Source organism: Bos indicus, chromosome 22, assembly GCF_029378745.1.
Source record: "Bos indicus isolate NIAB-ARS_2022 breed Sahiwal x Tharparkar chromosome 22, NIAB-ARS_B.indTharparkar_mat_pri_1.0, whole genome shotgun sequence".
Classification (NCBI taxonomy): Eukaryota; Metazoa; Chordata; class Mammalia; order Artiodactyla; family Bovidae; genus Bos; species Bos indicus.
The window spans coordinates 23,084,450-23,104,018 of NC_091781.1; the positions used below are offsets into that span (position 1 = coordinate 23,084,450).

Genomic DNA, 19,569 nt, shown 5'->3' on the forward strand with positions numbered 1-19,569 from the left:
CTGCACAGCTCAGGGAACCCTACCAAATTATCTACGGTGACAGGCATGAATGGGAAGGCAATCCGAAAGGGAGAGGATATGTGTATACATATGACTGATTCATTGTGCTGCACGGTAGAAACTAACACAGCAGTGTAATACAACTATGCTCCAATCAAAAATAATGTTAACAGAAACCTCAAACCCATTAGCAATCACTTACCATTTTGCCCAAATTCTCACCATCCAGCCCTAGGAAACCACTAATCCACTTTCTATTCCCATAGATCTGCCTATTCTAAATGTTTAATATAAGTGGAACTATACAAAGTCAGTTTTGTGAACTGGTTGTTTTCACTTAGCTTTATGTTTTCATGACTCATCCATGTTATACCATGCCTAAGAACTTCATTCCTTTTTAAGGTTTCATAACATTCCTCACAGAGATTCTCAATCCATTCATCAGTTGACGGGTATCTTCTGTTGTTTCACTTTTTGGCTGTTATGAAGAATACTGCTATGAACAGTCATGTAAACATTTCTGTGTGGCTGTCTGTTTTCAGTTCTCTTGGGTGTTTGCTAAAGACTGGAATTGCTGGGTCATATAGCAACTCTGTGTTTAACATTTTTGAGAAACCACTAGACTCTTTTTCAAAGTGATTGCACCATTTTACGTTCCCACCGACAGTCTCTGAGGGTTCCAACTTCTCCACATCCTCACCAATACTACTTACTGCCTTTCTTTTTCATTTTAGCCACCCCAGTGGGTATGAAGAGGTATTTCATTGTGGTTTTAATTTGTGATAATGATGTCAAGCAGTTTTTCATGTGCATATTGGCTTTTGGTATCTACTTTGATTTGGGTATGTGTATGTACATAAATATGTGTGTGTGTATGTAAATATGTGTGTGTGTATGTAAATATGTGTGTGTGTGTATATATATATATATATATATATATATATATATATATATATATATATGTTACTTTCTGCTATACAGCAAAGTGAGCATATATATTACTTCTCAGGTTCTTTTCCATTATAGGTTATTACAAGATACTGAATATAGTTCCCTGTGCTACATAGTAGGACCTTCCTGTTTATCTATTTATCCCAAACTCTTAATTTATCCCTCCTTCCCTTCCTCTTTGGTAGCCATAAGTTTGTTTTCTATATCTTTGAGTTTATTCCTGTTTTGTAAATATGATCATTTGTATTATTTTTTTTTAGATTCCATACACAAGTGATATCATGTGACATTGTCTTTCTGTCTGACATAGTATGTCATCTAATATGCTAATCTCTACATCCATCCATGTCGAGTTAATTTTTGTATATGCTGTGAGCTATAACGGTTGAATATAATTCTTTTGCATATGTTTCTGCATTATTTATTGAACAGTGATTTTTTTTTCCTCCACTGAATTGTCTTGACTCCTGTGTCAAAAAATCAGTTGACCATAAATGTGAGGGTTTATTTCTGGACTCTCAATTCGATTCCATTTATCTCTATTTCTCTAATATTAAAAAAAAAAATTATTCCTGCATTTGTGTAGAGTAAACATTTGCATAAATAGAAGCATAAGAAGAAATTAAAGGACCTCCCTGGTGGTCCAGTGGCTAAGACTCCAAGCTCCCAATGCAGGAGGCCTGTGTTCGATCCCTGGTCAAAGAACTAGATGCTATATGTCAAAACTAAGAACTTGTATACCCCAAGTAAAGATGCCGCTGGCTTCAACTAAAAGATTCTGCATGCCACAACTAAAGATTGAAGATTCCAAGTGCCACAGCAAAGATCCAGCACGGCCAAATAAATTAAACCAACAACAAATATTTTAGAAAAAGAAATGTAAAGGAAAGATCAATCCCACTGTGGTAGAACAAGCTACTGGTTCCAATTCGCACTCCTCTCCTGTGGTTATAAACGTGCACACCCTTGTCTTATCAAGATGGGGGGAGTGACTCAGGGCTTGGCCACGCAATGTGTCCTGACTCTTGGGATGTCAGTGAATGTGACACAAGCGGACCCTTCAAATGCTCGTGTCCAGTTCATCTTACTTTCTTACACTTTTGGGATCACATGAAAAGAATATACCTTCTGTGTCCACTGGTTTCAAGTGAACAACAGATGCTTGGAATAAACCTGAACCCACTCCGTGATCTGGAATCCAGCCAAATTAGGCAGACCCTGGACAAAACTCTGAAGCTTGGGCAAGAAATAAATGCTTATCACTGTTTCCCACTATGGTGTTTGTGGTTGGTTGCTCTATAGCGATAGCTAACTAAAACACCTACCACTTAGAGATAACCATGCCTATCATTTTGGTCTTTTATAGAATATGAGATTATGAAAAAAAAAGTATGTATACATACATACACACATATATGTGTGTATATATATTTGCACTCCTGTTGTTTTTATTTAGCATTTTTCCATAGTACTCTGTGTTTAACAGTTCTTGATAAACACTCCTTTTATTATCAACCTATTTCAATCTTGAAAAAATTATATATTCCTCTTAACCATTTCCACACTACTTTTACTATTTTAAGTCAAAGTACAATGCATTGTGTTTACTTCCCCTCTCTCAGATAAATCTTGGTCTGTATTTCACATTTTCCACAGAATGGATTCCTACAGGTAAAATCTTTAGCAAGTGCCTTTAAAAAGGGTTCAAGGAAGAACCACATAATCCTAATTTCCATGGCATTACTATTCACATTTTCAACTATACTCTGGCTAAACCTGGATTATTTTGCTGCTTAGGAAATACAGGTCAAGAAGGAAGGGACATATGCACATCTATGGCTGATTCATGTTGTTGTGTGGCAGAAACCAACACAACATTGTAAAGCAAGTATCCTCCAATTAAAACTAAACAGCAAAAAAAAAAAAAAAATTCAGGCCAATTTTTGTTTCACTTTTTGAAAAACCATTTATGTGAATTCTTCCAACATGTTCCATTATACTATCTTTGGACATCGGCAGTTTATTCTAAAGAAGACTGTTCTTGCCACAAAAAATAAACTACGCAAAGCTGTGCCTCTTACTTTCCTTGGATTTATTTGGAAATAGGGCATGGGAACAAAATGCAAGCTTATTTCTTTGGGTTTTTAATATTGGCATGGCTGATAAAGTGTCATATACCTTGAAAGATGGTATCCAGGGGAAGAGCCAGGTCTGATTTCCTCTATATCTGTAACAGCTTCTGGCATGTTGCATAGATGGATTTAATAAATATTTCTTGAATAAATGCATGTAAGAAACATAGAAAATGTTAAAACAGCCTTTCTGGCCAGCAATTATTGCCCTCACAATGATTGGTAACTAGTTTTCAGGTTTCGAGGATGACAAATACGCTGCAACCAAAATTAGATGCAGGACTCTAAAAAGTAGGTCAGACGGCTGATACTGTATCTAAACTTCTCTGGGCCCATCTTAGCAAATAAATGGATCTCTCTCAGTTCCCAGTTCAACTTTTCCTTTCCCCAAGGAAAATCACGTTTATTCAGATCATCTAGTAACAACTGATCCGGTTCTTTTTTGGCAACTGCTAAAATGATTACTTTGGGAGTCCCAGTGGCTGTCCTTGCAGAAGACATTCACTGACTTGCAGGAAGTCTCACTGGGGTGCCTGTTATTTTTCATCTTGTAAACTGAACCCCTCATCTCACCTGGCCATTGCCTCTCTCGCATCAGTTCTGTGGGGACCTGGGCCCCTCTGTTCCCACTTCTCAGGGGCTACTCTCACCCCCATGGGCTAAGCCTGGAGATACCCTTTAAAAAAGAAAGACTTCCACCTGCCTCAGGCACTTAATAACGTTAAGTGACATTTTCATCTATTCAAACCCTGGGAAACATATTTTTAAAAGTCGGGTTTGCAAGTCACTCACCTGGAAATTCCCTAGACAGAAATGGAACAAAGGACAGGAGAACCCAACTAGGTTTACTTAAATTGAAGGTACTGAGGGGAGGCCAGCTAGGTGCTGCACGAGGAACCGGGAGATGAGAGACAGCAGGTCTTGGGTGTGCACAGAAAAACACGGCCACTGTCCCCACGTGCAGGGAGATCCAGACTTGCCAAGGCCAGCAATCGTGACACCGAAACTGCGTCTCCCTCCTCTGCCCCGCCCCCAGCACACACCCATCTATCTGAGGGCGCAGGACCTGCTAATACAGCAGAGAAGGTTTAAGGAACCTCTGAAAACTGAAAATTGCTGCTCAGCTTGTAGGGAGCGGTAGATTCCCCATTTTTCTGTTACATCGTGTGTCTGGTACTGTATGACAGTGGCACAAAAAATCCTCCAGCTGAACAAAGCACATGAAGAAAACAGAAATTCTGGAAAGTACCCAGGAAAAATGTATTACCTTGCCACCCAGGAGCCAGTGTTCACTGAAACTCCTGAACAGAGCAAAGCATCTAGAAAGACAGTGAAAATGCAGATGAGACAGTTATCAGATAGTGGCTATCAGGAACAGAGAGGGCCTTCACTCAACAGCAGTTTAGTCCTCAGGAGTTTCGTTATAGGATTAAGGCTCATCCAGAACTACCTGCTCACAGATGCTCCTTGATATTTGCTTAGAGGAGCCCTGCTGCCCTCCCATCGTCAAGGGAACTGGCTGTGAGTTTGTAACCATTATAGCTGCGATGATGAAACAGTGAAGAAGATCTGCCTCTAAGTCAAAAGTATACAGAGATAAGGTTCATTTTCAGTGCCCTGCAGCAGCTTCTGATGGCAAGGCCACTGCACTTCTCCGTAAGTGGGGATCCAGAACTGATTCATCTCAGAGTGAGCAGATGCCTCTTTTTTCTCTCTAATACCACCCTGGGCTCCACCTCCTAATAATTTCATTACATGGCAGGGATGGGGGCAGGTGGGGAATAGAAAAAATGAGAGAATGACTGGTAAATATATGGCAAACTTTTACATGAAGAAATGGGGAAAACAAAACCCCTTAGAACTCTATGATTAGCAGGAATGGAACTAATAACGTTACTATAGACATGTTATCAGGCCAGTCATGTCCACTCTGTGTATAATATTCTATTCCTTTGTGTTGGGCTACGTAACTGAGGTGTGTAGTCTGTGTGAAGGTGAGTCACACTGGAATAAAAGCTATGTTTTTTGCTGATTCTTGTTTAAGACGCTTGTTACCCGCTGTTGCAGATACTTCCGAGCTTAAAATTAGAACACAGACTCTGCCAAGTTTTCTGGGGAAATATATGAGTTTAAAAAATAGGGTACAGGATAAAATAACTTGATGAGGAAGTCTGAATTAATAAGAAAGTTACAAATGCAGAAACAAAAAGAGGAGATGGCTGCCCTGGCTCTAACTGAAGGCATTCTGCTTTCTGTTTCTTTTCAGGGTTCTGGGATTTTGAAAAAAAATTGTTTGATTGTATATAAAATCTCCAAAAACTTGCTGAAATATCTCACTCGGTTTCAGGTTCACTATTTTATTAAATATTCACCCCAATCAGTGTAAACATGTTTCCATATATACAGAAAAATTGGATGGAATGAAAAAAAAAAAGAGAAAGGAAGACATGGGAAAAAAATCAGATTCTCTTAATACTCTATGAGCCTACAACTCATTAACACATGAAAAGTGACTTTTTATAGCCATATTGATTAATGTATTTGATACCCAATTTAATGAATCATCAGGTTGAAAACTGAATTACCCGGTACAATTTCTAATATTTCTCGTGAAAGGGTATGCCTTCTTTCATAGTTACTGAAAAATATGTTAATATATGTAGCTATTTGTTAACTGTTTGCATTTCAAACATAATAAAGTTTGGCAAATCAAATCACCTCATTTGTTTCCATTACTTGAAATGCTGCTTGGGGAAATTTTTAGGCAAGGTACCAAGAGTATCACATCTCCCCCAAGACAGCCCAGGTTTGCTTCGTGCTCCCTGCCTGCTGTGCTCTAATCTAACTTGTCCCTCTGCTAGGTTTTTCCCTACAGAGCTCGACTTGTTAAGGGCTGTGCATTAATTTGCCTTTATTTTGTGTAGAGCCAGGCATATGCAGCATCTGCCCTGGGCCTGAAGCTGTGTTAGGTGCTGCGGCTGCAGCCAAGAGCACTGACAACATGGAGGTGGTCCTGGCTGTCGGCTGCTGAGCATGGATGGTCATCAGAAATGAGAGGATCAACCGAAGGAGACAGGTATGCCTGGGAACAGGGGAGTGTGGATGTGGGATGACATGGCATCAAGTGCAATTAGCTGGAAGACATTTAACCATTAGGAGATTTGGGCAGCAAACTCTTTCTGCCAGCATTTCCCAAATACTCAGGGTGGCAGCACCATTTCCACCTTGGCTAACAAGGCTTTATGATTGTGGCAACAGTTTGAATCACTGAGTTATATTTATGGACTATTTCAGAAAATTAATCAGAAGTCCTGTAGTAAGGCAGAAAAAAAGGTTGCATGCCTTATATATGCTCCTAATGACTCATATTTTTAGGACTATGCACAATTTTTCACTTGGGGGTAATGCAACATACCTAGCTAAACATGTTATTTGCATTTTACACCTTGGTTTATTTATTTATTCTTCATCCCCCAAGAGATATGTTTTATTGCTGATTACACTGTACAGGAAAAAAAAAGGAAGTAAAAAGTAAACTCTACTTTTGAGGGTTTAACGGACCATGAATCCTCTCAGTTGCTTTTCAATGTCTGTGCACTGAAGTTGAGTTTTAATTAGTTGTCACCACAGCTGACTCAAAAAGTTTCTTTAAAAAGGGTAAATACAACTTTGGTTATAAAACAAACGACCTCGGCAGCAAAATAATCTGGAAAGAGAGTGGGGAAAACGTTAAGTCTGAACTTCAGTAGAACTTGACCAATTCTCAGGAACACTGGGGAAATTCATCTACAATTGTCAGGACTTCACCCCGCTTTCTAGAAACATCTGTACTGTGAGCGATGGTGCTCCTGTTTACTCCCAAATTTCAAAGAATATAACAACTACCAGATGCCAGATTCTCAGAGAGCACTCGAGGAATTTTAGATCAAGCCAATGAAATATGACAAGAACAGGTGGCCCATGGTCTTTCTAAGAGACTGAGCATGCCTTTCTGATAATAGTATTGACAGGTAGGCAACCCATGTTTGCTTCATTCTGAATTTGAATCTACTTTAAACATTTAATGGTTTTCTGCTGGATTTTAGTATCCATGAGAAGAATGGATAACAAGTTATTCTGAACAAGTTATTTCTATACATTTTAATGTAGTGAAACAGCCTACTGTACAACAAAATATTACCCAGCTGACATCTACGTAACAGTATATCACTGCATCAAAGAGATGACCCCAAAAGATTCAAGTTCGTTTTCCAGAAGGAGTGACTGCTCTGCCACGGACCAGAAATATTAAGAAGACATGAGCAAAGGCTGAAGGTGCTTTCAGGGAATGAGCAGAGCAAACAGAATTATAGAAAAACACAGGGTCACCTGCTGAACCTTCAGTAATACCAGGCTTCTACTGAATTTATCTGGCTCACAAAAAAATGGTTATTCTTGCTAGGATTTGGACTCCTGGTTGAGTATTCTGTGTTGTCTATAGGACAACTTCTTTTATTCAAAGTTATCATCCTTTTAAACACAGAATATCACAGTAAAATGTGAAAAAAAAGTGCATGGCAGTTTTATGGCTGATAAATTGATCATCACAAATTTTTGGTCAAATTTGAGAAACAATTCTGTTTTCATCAGCTATAAAATCAGAACACATAAAAAATTCTAGGGCAGACTGCTTGGTTATGTGAAATATTCAATTATCTCCACATTGAGGCATGTGATAGTTTATTACTTCAAAATTTAATTGCAATTTATTATTTTTACAAGTACTATTTATAACACACTACTTACTTTGCCAGTCAGTAAAACTCACTTGGGGAAAATCAATTTTGCATTTTTTTCTGACTGAGAATTCCTCCTAGTAATAATGATTAGTGAAAACTTAGAACACGTGTAATATTATTTCCGGAAATACTGAAATTTTAAAGACATTGCCTTCTAAATTTGAAGAGGAAGCTATTAGGATTTTTTTTTTCACTTTTTTCTTTTTTTTGGCCATACTGCATAGCACATGAGATCTTAATTCCCAACCAGGGATCAAGCCCATGCCTGCCCCTGCAGTGGAAGCACAAGCGTCTTAACCATTGTACCACAAGGGAAGTCTCTAAGGAGTTCTTATCTTTGCTTCTTAGGCTTAGTAAATTACCAAGACGTGCCTTTAAATCCTTAATATTCTCACTTACTGAAACCTTTAAAAACTTTAGAACAGCTGCTTTTATCGTTACTGTTGTTTTAAAAATTCTTTTTCTACATGGTGTAAAATTAGAGAAAGAAACAGGATGATTCTTATCACACGGAGCAGAACTCTAGATGCAAGGAGGAATGTTGTATGACATCCCTTATATGCGGAATCTAAAAAGAAATGATACAAATGAACTTACAAAATAAAAAGCGACTCACAGACTTAACAGAACCAACTTTTGGTTATGGGAAGATGGTGGGAAGGGTGGGGAAAGAGACAGTTAGGGAGTCTGGGATGGACAGTACACACTGCTGTGTCCAAAATGGAAAACCAACAAGGACCTGCAGAGAGCACTCTGCTCAACACTATGTGGTCGCCTGGATAGGAGGGGGTTGGGGAGAGAAGGGCACATGGACAGAGAGCACTCTGCTCAACGCTATGTGGTCGCCTGGATAGGAGGGGGTTGGGGAGAGAAGGGCACATGGACATGTACGGCTGAGTCCCTTCTCTGTGCACCGGGAACCATCACAACATGTTCATCAACTATATCTCAATACAAAAGAAAACGTCTTTAAAAAGTGCAGAACTCTGATTAGCAATACTTGAGTTTATCTGAAAAAGAAATTAATTGATTTGTATGTTGTTTCTGTCTTCCTGCTGTGACATTTTACTAATTTCATTAGTAAGTAGTAAAAGTGAAGAAAGTGTGGTTTTTGGTTCTTCCTGAATGTATCCATTTAGCCAACACCTATCCTCTGTGGTTCTACCAGAATTATGTTTGAAAAATATCACATCACTTAAATAAAAGTTTAAATTAAAAATTGTGTCACTTAAGTGTAGAACATAGGTTTTACAGTTGGAGGAAGACCTGAGACTGGGTCTGTTTTTTAGCCATCTTTTCACCATTGTAAATTGGATAACTACACACCCTCATCATCTGGTGGGGGGAGGACAAAACTTAGCAGGCAGAATGTTATTTTTGTTAAGGTCATATGAAAAATGCCTTCCGAAATTTTCAAAGGAAACATTCAAGATTTCTAATCTACAATTCTCAACAAGAGATCTTTTCTTTCACATGTTAAAAAAAAATGTTCCTGAAACAATCTAACTATTTTTTTCAGACCGCTACACTTGAGTTATGCTAATATTTCTACTCTAGATTCATTGTCTGCTTATTTTTTTTAATTTAAAATAAATATCAGTTTTATTTTCTTCAGGCCTATAACTATGTTTTCATTCCCTTTAATGGCCTATTTCTTTCTGGGTTCATCAAAAAACTCCGCCTCTACGAAGTCTGAAGTACTAAACACTTATTCCAGGTTTGTGATACAAAGCGTCTTTTATCCATGTAAACATTTTAGATTTAAATTCTTTGTCATGCTGGACATGTCATGCTCATATGTAAATTCTTATTAGTGAAACTGGTAATGATATTCATATTCAATTTGATTAACTCTGTCTTCTACTGTTCAAACATCTGCTGTCATCTCTCACAGAATATCAACCTTTTTCTATTTTCTTTTCTCTCTTCTGGCTTCGCATGGCTCCATGTGCCACCATGGATGCCTTTCCTCACTTGTGTGTGTGTAAGAACTCTAGTATATCCTTTAGGACTCAATTCAGAAGTCTCTCTGCTCCTTATACACATCTTTACTAGAGCAGTTTTGAAGCTGGAGTTACAATGATTGATTTACACTTCATTCTGTCTCTCAGATTATGGATCCATGTTGGCAAGACAAAATCCAAGATTTGTTCATATTTGTATTTCTAACACATAAAGTTCATAAATGTCTGTTAAATGGCCAAATGACTATACTTTTCTTTAGAAAGGAGCTACCAGCTTTTCTTAGAAATGGCAACAGGTGGCCATTTGGATTTTTCTCTTTCTGTTTTCCGTAGGTTGTGATCATCATGGCACCTGAATTACTGATTCTTTTGGGGGCGGCAGTAATACTGCAAGCAGACTTACTTCCTGATAAAAAATGTAAGTACCACCTATTAAATTCAATAATTAAAAAAAAAATAAGTACATTACAAAAAAGGATAGTATTACTTTCTCCTAAATAAGACTCAATTAGGAAATCATGATTTTTTTAAAAAGGGATGGAACATTTATTCTTATCAGAATATCAGTTCTTTAAACATATTATATTTTAAGAAAGCAAAGTTGGCTGAAGCGGATATTTTATGTTGCAGTGGGAAATCGTATTCCACGTGTGTGTAAATGGGCACTCAGAATAAAGCTGCAGCCGGTTGGCCGTATTTGGACACCTTCCCAGACAAGCGTCTAGTTCAAAGTCCTCTCCAAGTTCTCAGAACCAAAGAATAAGAAGCTTCCACTATGTTTGGTTCAGAAACTTATTGATCACTGGGTTTAGGGAAAAAAACAAACAAACAAACAACCCATCACATGAGTCCCCCACTAGCACTCAGAGAACCTGCTACAATAATGACTATGTTCTCGTATCTGCACTGTCCAATGACACTTGACTATTGAGCACTGGATATATGGCTCACGTAACTAAGACAGTGAACTTTGATTTTATTTAAATAGCCACATGTGGCCAGTGGCTACCATAATGGTCGGTGAAGTACAGACAGAGCCCCAGAAGTCTGTATGCAGCAGGTGTGGAGGCAGAGTCATGGAAAGCTATTAAATATTAAATGTCAGTGGAAATGTGCTGATGAGTAAATTCATCAAAGGTTTCATAATTGTACAATACTATAAGCGAAAGAAGTGAATTCACTCAGTCACGTCCGACTTTTTGCGACCGCATGGACTGTAGCTGACCAGGTTCCTCCGTCCATGGGATTTTCCACACAAGAATACAGAAGCGGGTTGCCATTTCCTTCTCCAGGGGATCTTCCTGATCCAGGGATTGAACCTGGGTCTTCTGCACTGCAGGCAGACTTTTTACCATCTGAGCCACCAGGGAAGCCCAACTTTAGCAAAAATTTTAAAAGTTGTATAAATGTATGCTCAAGAAAAAAAGACAATAAATGTATTACATGTTAATGCCACTCAGTGATAAAACTGTGGCTGTATTTTTTTTCTTTTTTTTTTTGATCATCTGTGCTTCCCAAGATTTCTAAGAACAGGCATTGATATTGTAATTTAAATGAAAGCTTTGATTTTGAAGACACTGTTAGAGAGTGGTTCATGAGGGCGGAAAAAACATTTTCTGTTTATAAATGCTGATTGAGTAATTTTGCTTACAAGTTTTTTGACCTTGAATCATAGTAAGAAACAAATCTTTACATCCTGAACCAGTATACAAATATGTGACTATATTTATGGAACAAATAAGAAGTTCATGAAATAGGACTTCTTATGTTTGATGCACCTGATATTTTCTATTCAATTTTATTCCATGTCATTAAACACATTGCTACCCACAAACGAACATATTATTTTAGTCCATTAATAGATAATGACCCTTTGAAAATTATTATATTGAATAATAATATAGTAAACTATTCATATTTCAATAAAACACCTGTAGGTGTTATAGGTAAATACCTGGGCAAAGTAAAAAAGATAATGAGCTAAAAACAGTTCTAAAGAACCTTTTCCTAAGATTATTTCAGTGTTATACAGTCTGATAGCATAATAAAATACTATACCACACAATAAAACATTTAGTGATTTTAAAATGTCCCATATAATTAAACATTGCATGGCTTTTTTCTTTTGATCAACAGTTTTACTTCTACCACCAGTCAATTTCACCATTAAAGCTGTCAATTTAGCTCAAGTTCTTTTACGTTGGGAACCAAATCCTGATCAAGAACAAAGCAATATCCAGCTAGGATATCATGTGAAAATAAATGCTCCACAAGAAGAAGATGTAAGTGTTTATTCTGATGGCAATGCTTACCTAGACTGAATTTTCCTTATTAAAGGAAATTTTAACTAAAAAGAGAGAAAATCACTACAGAGCTTTCTGTTAATGTTCCTAGGAGGGCAATGTCTCTATTGAAATGGCTGAGAACTAGTGCCATACCTGCACTAAAAGAGTGGCTCGGAACATTTTTAACTGTGGGACCAATTCTTCCACTTAACAATAAAGTTTAGTAACTTCTGAGCTACAATGGTTGAGATATTGATTTTATGTTGCCTCTAAAATATTCAAAAGAACAGAAGAAAATAACCAAGCAAAAGAGGACAGGGGCCATTGTACTTAACAGAAAAGGTCAAATTCAAATCCCAGTTCAGCCACTTCCTGCCTTTACTACTTCCATCAGTCACTTAAGATCCCAGAGCCCCAGGTTCACCGAAGGGATATAGTAAAGCACCAGGTACCGAGCGGATGTGCCATAAATCAAACAAAGGGAGAAGCAGTACTATGTCAGTCAATATGGAATTCTAGAGAATTCTCCATCAAAAATTTACCTCTGGGGAGGAGACTGGAGCCAGAGATGGTGGCCAAAGGAAACTGGAGTCTGAACTGTAGCATTTTGTTTGTTTTTATAAGAAGCAGTTAATTCAGGTATCCTTGAATAATTATTTTCTATATTTCATTATGTATTTTTAAACCATGTACCAATCTAAACTGGACAATTTGTTTATTCATTTTAAAAACCTCTTTGTTTTTGGTAAAAAGCTGCACCTATTTAACGTGTACAACTTGATTGATGAGTTTAGGGATAAGAACATAACCTTGAAACACTGGGTTTGATTTTTTTCTAGCAGAATGATTGCATTGCATTGTGTTTACATGCCATTTAAAAAGTGGAAGAAAACTCCTATTTGATTAAATAGTTCTCTGAAGGTCATTTCCCCTTTACGTATCATGACTTGTGGGTTTTATTTTTAGTACGAAACCAGGAACACTGAAAGAAACCTCATAACCATCCTTCACAAAGGCTTTTCAGCGAGTGTGCGGACAGTGCCCTGGAACGACCACTCCCTACAAGCCAGCAGCTGGGTTTCTGCAGAACTTAAAGCCCCAATAGGTAAGGCAGGTCTCTGAGGGCCTGGTTTTCAATTCCAGACCTTTGTAAACATGGGGAAGTCAGGAGAGGAACACGCCTCGCTTTTCTCTGTAAGTCAGTCACTCATCCCTACAGTGTTCTTTTACCTCATCCGCGTCCTCTCCGAGACAGAGATCACTGGTTAGTGTGTGTGACCCAGTCAATCCCATCCAGCGGCTCCCTGCAAACATTGAGAATTCTTCTTCCTCCCCGGCTCAGAAGACAGGGAGTCGTAAACAAAAGCTGAGCTCTCTCATAACTGGATTCTAGGACATCTTTCCACTCGCTCCCCACATGAATCCTCTGCTCTTCTCAGATGACTTCCAACCATGACCCCTCCACACCAGCACAGTCCTGCCTCTGAGCCCTCACTGCCCTGAGCTTACCTCTTTGGCCTGCTTTTCTGAATTCTTCCTATACTTCAAAGCCCAAATCAAATCGTATCTGCTCTGGGAAGCCCCTTTTTTTCCATCTGATGCACAGAGGGTTGCTGTTCCTTTCAGAACTCATTCAGGGATGCTGTGCTACTCATGTGGCACAACATACAACATTACATTCTTTATCTTTCACAGTAAATAGATGTTAACCCTGCCATCCTATTGCCCTGTGCGCAGGGCGGAGTCTCCTGCTTTCCTGCACCAGCATACAAACAGCATGTGCTTCAGGCTTCACACATAGTGTTCCCTGTCACACTGGTGGATGTTTACGATTGTATGACCTCTCAAATGAAACTGAAGAAAACTGTGCTGACAGTTCATAGAAGCCATGAGACTGGATAGCCTGAGTGCCATGAGCAAAGAGATTAACACCTACTATGTCTATATGGTCCTTCTGTGGAAAGCTGGGGTTTCTAATACTTAGAACCAGTGACACTTATGATTCAAACCTTGAAGACAAACAGACACACACACACACACACAGAACAGAGAAAGAAAAAGGGAGAACGGGCCACCAAGTCTTGGGATGTGTGTACTTGCACATAACAACCATGGCCTGGGCCAGTCTGGCTGTGGCCAACAGTCAAACTATCCTCTCATCACATCACTGCATGAAAAGGCCATGCCTCCCACATCGTGTGTATGACCGAGAGCAGCATCATGAAGATCTTCCCATTCACTCAGTAGAACATGATGTCTGGACCACACAGCGGCCAGTTCACAGTAGGCTTGATGTCACACGCGGAGACAGAATCTAAGGTAGACAGAAGACCACAAATACAAGTCGTCATCTGCTGTACACTAAAGCACGTTTCCACGTCCCTGCAGTGAGTAACCGGAGTGTACCTTAACAAGCCTTTCATACTCTTCTGCAACCTCGACTGCTCTCTGAGCACACTGATGTGGGGTGACAATAATGAAAATGTCATTATTTCTGCCTTGAATCAGACTGAATTCACACCACATCATTCCTTGGAAGGAAACTAGGAGAGAAGCAGACCTCAGAAACTCTAAACTATACTTGGCACAGATTATCTGGTCATTTAGTGCCTGGAGAGAGTATACACACACACACACACACACACGTATACACATACATATATATATATATATATATATATGAAAATGTGTGTATACATGTGTGTGTGTGTGTATATGCATATGTATACATATATAAGGACTTCCCAGGTGGCTCAGTGGTAAAGAATCTGCTTGCCAATGCAGGAGCCACAGGAGACTCAGGTTGGATCACTGGGTCTGGAAGATCCCCTCGAGGAAGGCATGGCAACCCACTCCAGTATTCTTGCCTGAAAAATTCCATGGACAGAGGAGAGAAGTCTGGTGGGCTATAGTCCATGGGGGTCACAAAGAGTCAGACATGATTGAGCAACCAAGCATGCATGCACACGTGTATGTATATGCACACACATCATATATATATACATATTCACATATACACACATGCATATATACCTGCATATACACTGCTGTAGAGCAGAAACACAATATTGTACGGCAAAGTGAATCAGCCACACACACACATATAGCCCCCAAATAAATTCAAAGTGGATTAAAGACCTAAATGTAAAGTCAGACACTAAAAAGTTCTTAGACCAGAACACAGGCAGAATACTCTTTGACATAAATTGCAGCAAGGTCTTTTTTGACCCATCTCCCAGAGTGATGAAAATTAAAACAAAATTAAACAAATGGGATCCAATGAACTTCAAAGCTTTTGCATAGCAAAGGAAACCATAAACAAGTTGAAAAGACAATACTCAGAATGGGGAAAATATCTGCCCACACAGCAACTGACAGGGATTAATCTCCAAAATATACAAACAGCTCACGAGGCTCAATATCAAAAAGACAAACAACCCAATCAAAAAAGGAGCAGAAGATATAAATAGAAATTTCTCCAAAGACCTACAGATGGCCAACAAACATATGAAAAGATGGTCAACATCACTAATTATAAAGAGAAATGCAACTCAAATGATACAACGAGGTATCATCTCACACTGGCCGTAACACTCATCATCAAAAAATATATACATAAATGCTGGAGAGAATGTGGAGAAAAGGGAACCCTCCTACTCTACTGGTGGGAATATAAATTAATACAACCACTATGGAGAACAGTATGGAGGTTCCTCAAAACACTAAAAATAGAATTCCCATATGACCCAGCAATTCTATTCCTGAATATATACTTGGAAAAAAACATATTTCAAAAAGATACATGAAACCCAATGTTCACTGCAGCACTATTTACAATAGCCAGGGCATGGATGCCACCTAAATGTCCATCAATAGAGAAACGGATAAAGATGTGGTACATATATACAATGGAATATTAGCCATAAAAAGGAGCCAAACTGTGCCATTTGCAGTGATGTGGATGGACCTACTGTCAAAGAGAGTGAAGTAAGTCAGAAAGAGAAAAACAAGTATCATATATTAAGAAGGAAATGGCAATTCACTTCAGTATTCTTGCCTGGAGAATTCCATGGAAAAGGATCGTGGAGGGCTAAAGTCCATGGGGTCACAAAGAGTTGGATACAACTGAGCGACTAAGCACCGCACATGTGGACTCTACAAAGATGGTACAGATGAACTTATCTGCAAAGCAGAATAGAGACACAAATATTGAGAACAAACATACCAAAGGGGAAGAGGGAGTAGGGTGGCTTGGGAGACTGGGATTGACATACATACACCACTACGTATAAAACAGACAACTAATGAGAACGGAGTCTATAGCCCAGGGAGCTCTACTCAGTGCTCTATGGTGACCTAAAGTAGACTTTAACACACTAGTCTGTGTACTGAGTCTCTAAAGAGGCAGTGTTCTTTTGCGATGTTGCCAAAACTACTTTCCTTTTGAGCGGCAACCTCTGTCCCTCATGAACCATTTGGATACTACCTAATGAATCACTTCGTTCTCTGATGCAAAGTGGCGTTGGAGACCTTCCCCAATTAGCTCTCTCAGTCATAACTAGTTATTGACAATGGAGCATCAGAACCCTGAGGCTGCTGTATACCAAGCTCAGAATGACAATTTATCACACTGCTCTTGAATTCTAATATCTATCACATATAAACCCTCCCTGCAAAGAAGCTGTAAAACTTTGAAGTCAGAAAGTAGGGCTTAGTCATTTTAGTTCATCCCCCAGAAAGATGACCTTTTGCAAATAGGTTTCTATAACTGTGTGGTGACAATTACTTTTTGATGTCCCCAATCCCTATGAGTTTAAAAGAAACTATCAAAAACTGTCGTGGCAATGCTTTGTTCTTTAAAAAAAATTTTTTTTGTTGGAATAGAATTAACTTACAATGTTGTGTTACTTTCCACTGTACAGCAAAATGTGAAACAATTCATGTATATGTATATCTGCTATTTTTTTCCAATTTTTGACCACCTAGGGTCTCCTGGAACTGAGATTGTGAATTTAACTTGCACCACAAACACGAAAGCAGATAATTACACACACTTACGACCATACCAAGTTTCTCTTCACTGCACCTGGCTTGTTGGCAAGGATGCCCCTGATGATACACAGTACTTCCTCTACTACAGGTTAGTACCAATTTTCACTTATGCGAATGGGGTGTTTCCTCTAGCCTTAAAAACTTACGAGTGTTCCAATACAGGTATCGCTCTTGGATTGAAGAATGTCAGGAATACAGCAAAGACGTCCTGCAGAGAAATGTTGCCTGCTGGTTTCCCAGGACTTTCATCAATAGCAAAGGGCGAGACTACCTTGCAGTGTATGTTAACGGCTCTAGCAAGGGAGCTGCGATCAAGCCTTTTGATCAGCTCTTTGCCCTTCATGCCATTGGTAAGACAGCCTTGACACAAAACCAGAATAACTGAATTGCAGAATCTCAGCACTGGGAGGGTTTATAAATATCACCTAGTTTTGCAGAATCTCAGCACTGGGAGGGTTTATAAATATCACCTAGTTTGGCTACTCATCTAATACTGAACGACCACATGGCTCCTGCTTAAAAACCACAGGGTCAAGGTTTCTCAGCCTCGGCGCTACTCATATTATCTGGCCAAAGAAGTCTCTGGGGCTGTCTGTGCTTTACAAGGTGTCCAGGAGCAGCCCTGGTCTCCAACTGCTAGACGCCAACAGCACTTCACCCCATTCTCAAGTTGTGACAATAAGAATGTCCCTAGACTTTTTTTTAACCTCAATACCTAATGATTTTTATTTTTTAAATTTTAGTTTTATTGAGGTAAGAGAGGTAAGAGGTAACATGAGATGTATCCTCCAAATCTTTGGTGCACAATACAGTACTGGTGACTATCCGGACAATGTTGAACAGCAGATCTCTAAAACTTAGTCTTCTCTTTTTTTAACTTTTGATTTTATATTCGAGTATAGCCAATTAACAATGCTGTGATAATTTCATGGCATGGCAGTGACTCAGCCATACATATACCTGTATCTGTTCCCCAAACTCCTCTCCCACGCAGGCTGCCACATAACACTGAGCAGAGTTCTGTGTGCTATACAGTAGGTCCTTGTTGGCCCTAGTAATTCCCCAGACATTTCAAAATGCCCCCTAGGGGATAAAATCTCCGCTAGTTGAGAACCCAGGGAAAGTGAGCTCCCTGCTGAAAGAAGCCCAGACCACCACTCAGCAGCTCTGGCTGGGCTTGTGAAATGTCTGCCCACGGATCCTGTGAGGGGTTGGCATCACCCCCAAACAAGTCTGATTCCTTCCCCACCAGAAGGTCCCTCAGCTACACAAAGGCAGCCAGGTTTCTCATCCTGAGCTCTCTCTGCCCCCGGCTTCTCGTGCATCCCTCTCACAGTCCTCTGCCCTCTGGACTCTCTCCTCTGGGTGTTCTTAAGTTACCAGATCTCCCTCACCATGTGATTCTCTGACTGAAGCATACGAGCTAAGCTTTCACTTGTTCAGTCTGCAAAACTGAAGACCTTCTCCCTCATCCTAAATACTTGTATTAATGAAACTCATCGGGAGCCCTTCACAGAGCATTTCTGGTGCTTCATGTTCAAGGTTTCCGTGATGGCGTGGCTATTAGTGTGGACTATGGGGCCAGGCTGCCTGGCCCTGGATCCTGGCTTCTCCACTCACTCGCTGAGCGACCTTAGACAAGCTGGCCATTTCTCTGTGCCTCAGGCTTTGCACCTGAAATATGGGGAGAAATCAATTCTTCCTACAAGGTCTTTGTGACAATTAAGTACGTTAATAATTATAAAGTGCTTAGAATGGTGCCTGGCCTAAGTATCCAATAAATACGCAAAATGTTATTATTTAAAGGATGTGGTTTGTGACATATGTATCTGTTTCTACTTTTCCATCATCCATATGTGTATGGATGTATAACTTTTTGAGTACTTGCTAAAGAGGTTATACAATTCTCTTCAACAGCATATTTTAGGTCATATTAAATGACCTAAAAATGTCACGTTCATGAAAACAGGTAATAAAAAATACTGAGAGAGACCTATGAAACAATGATATTAATATGAAAATGGACACAGCCTGGGACAGACTATGGACATTTATTTTCTTGTATGATTTTCATTTTACTGAGACCAACTCCTCATATTACTAAAAGAAATAAATGTTCTCTTGGTGAAAAACATTTCGGCTTAAGGGATGGCAGGCTCTGGAGCCAGAGGGCCCCATTTTTAGCTTGTTCCTATGATTCAGTAATTGTGAGATCCAAGTCACATAACTTTAGACAAGTTCACTCAATTAGAAATAATTGCCAACCCTATCAAACGGCCATAAAACAATCAAGTGAGATTTCAGGGTAAAGAACTATGGAGTTATAAGCAAAGACAAATTTAGCCCAACCCGTTCTTTTTCTGTAAGAAAAAACCAAATCCTCACAACAAACGAAAACAAGACACAC

At 39.2% G+C, this 19,569-nt stretch overlaps 1 protein-coding gene across 2 annotated transcripts in view; it reads left to right on the forward strand.

Annotated features, from left to right (window-relative positions):
• The first annotated feature begins 5,792 nt into the window (after nt 1–5,792).
• The window catches only part of IL5RA (interleukin 5 receptor subunit alpha), a 40,381-nt gene continuing 26,604 nt past the window's right edge, over nt 5,793–19,569 (forward strand). For both annotated transcript variants that reach the window (XM_070776302.1, XM_070776304.1), the window contains exons 1-6: nt 5,793–6,159; nt 10,159–10,243; nt 11,962–12,107; nt 13,077–13,215; nt 17,097–17,250; nt 17,325–17,512. In XM_070776302.1, the coding sequence (XP_070632403.1) occupies nt 6,121–6,159; nt 10,159–10,243; nt 11,962–12,107; nt 13,077–13,215; nt 17,097–17,250; nt 17,325–17,512 (751 nt within the window). In that variant the 5' untranslated portion in view covers nt 5,793–6,120. The remainder of the gene's footprint in view (nt 6,160–10,158; nt 10,244–11,961; nt 12,108–13,076; nt 13,216–17,096; nt 17,251–17,324; nt 17,513–19,569) is intronic.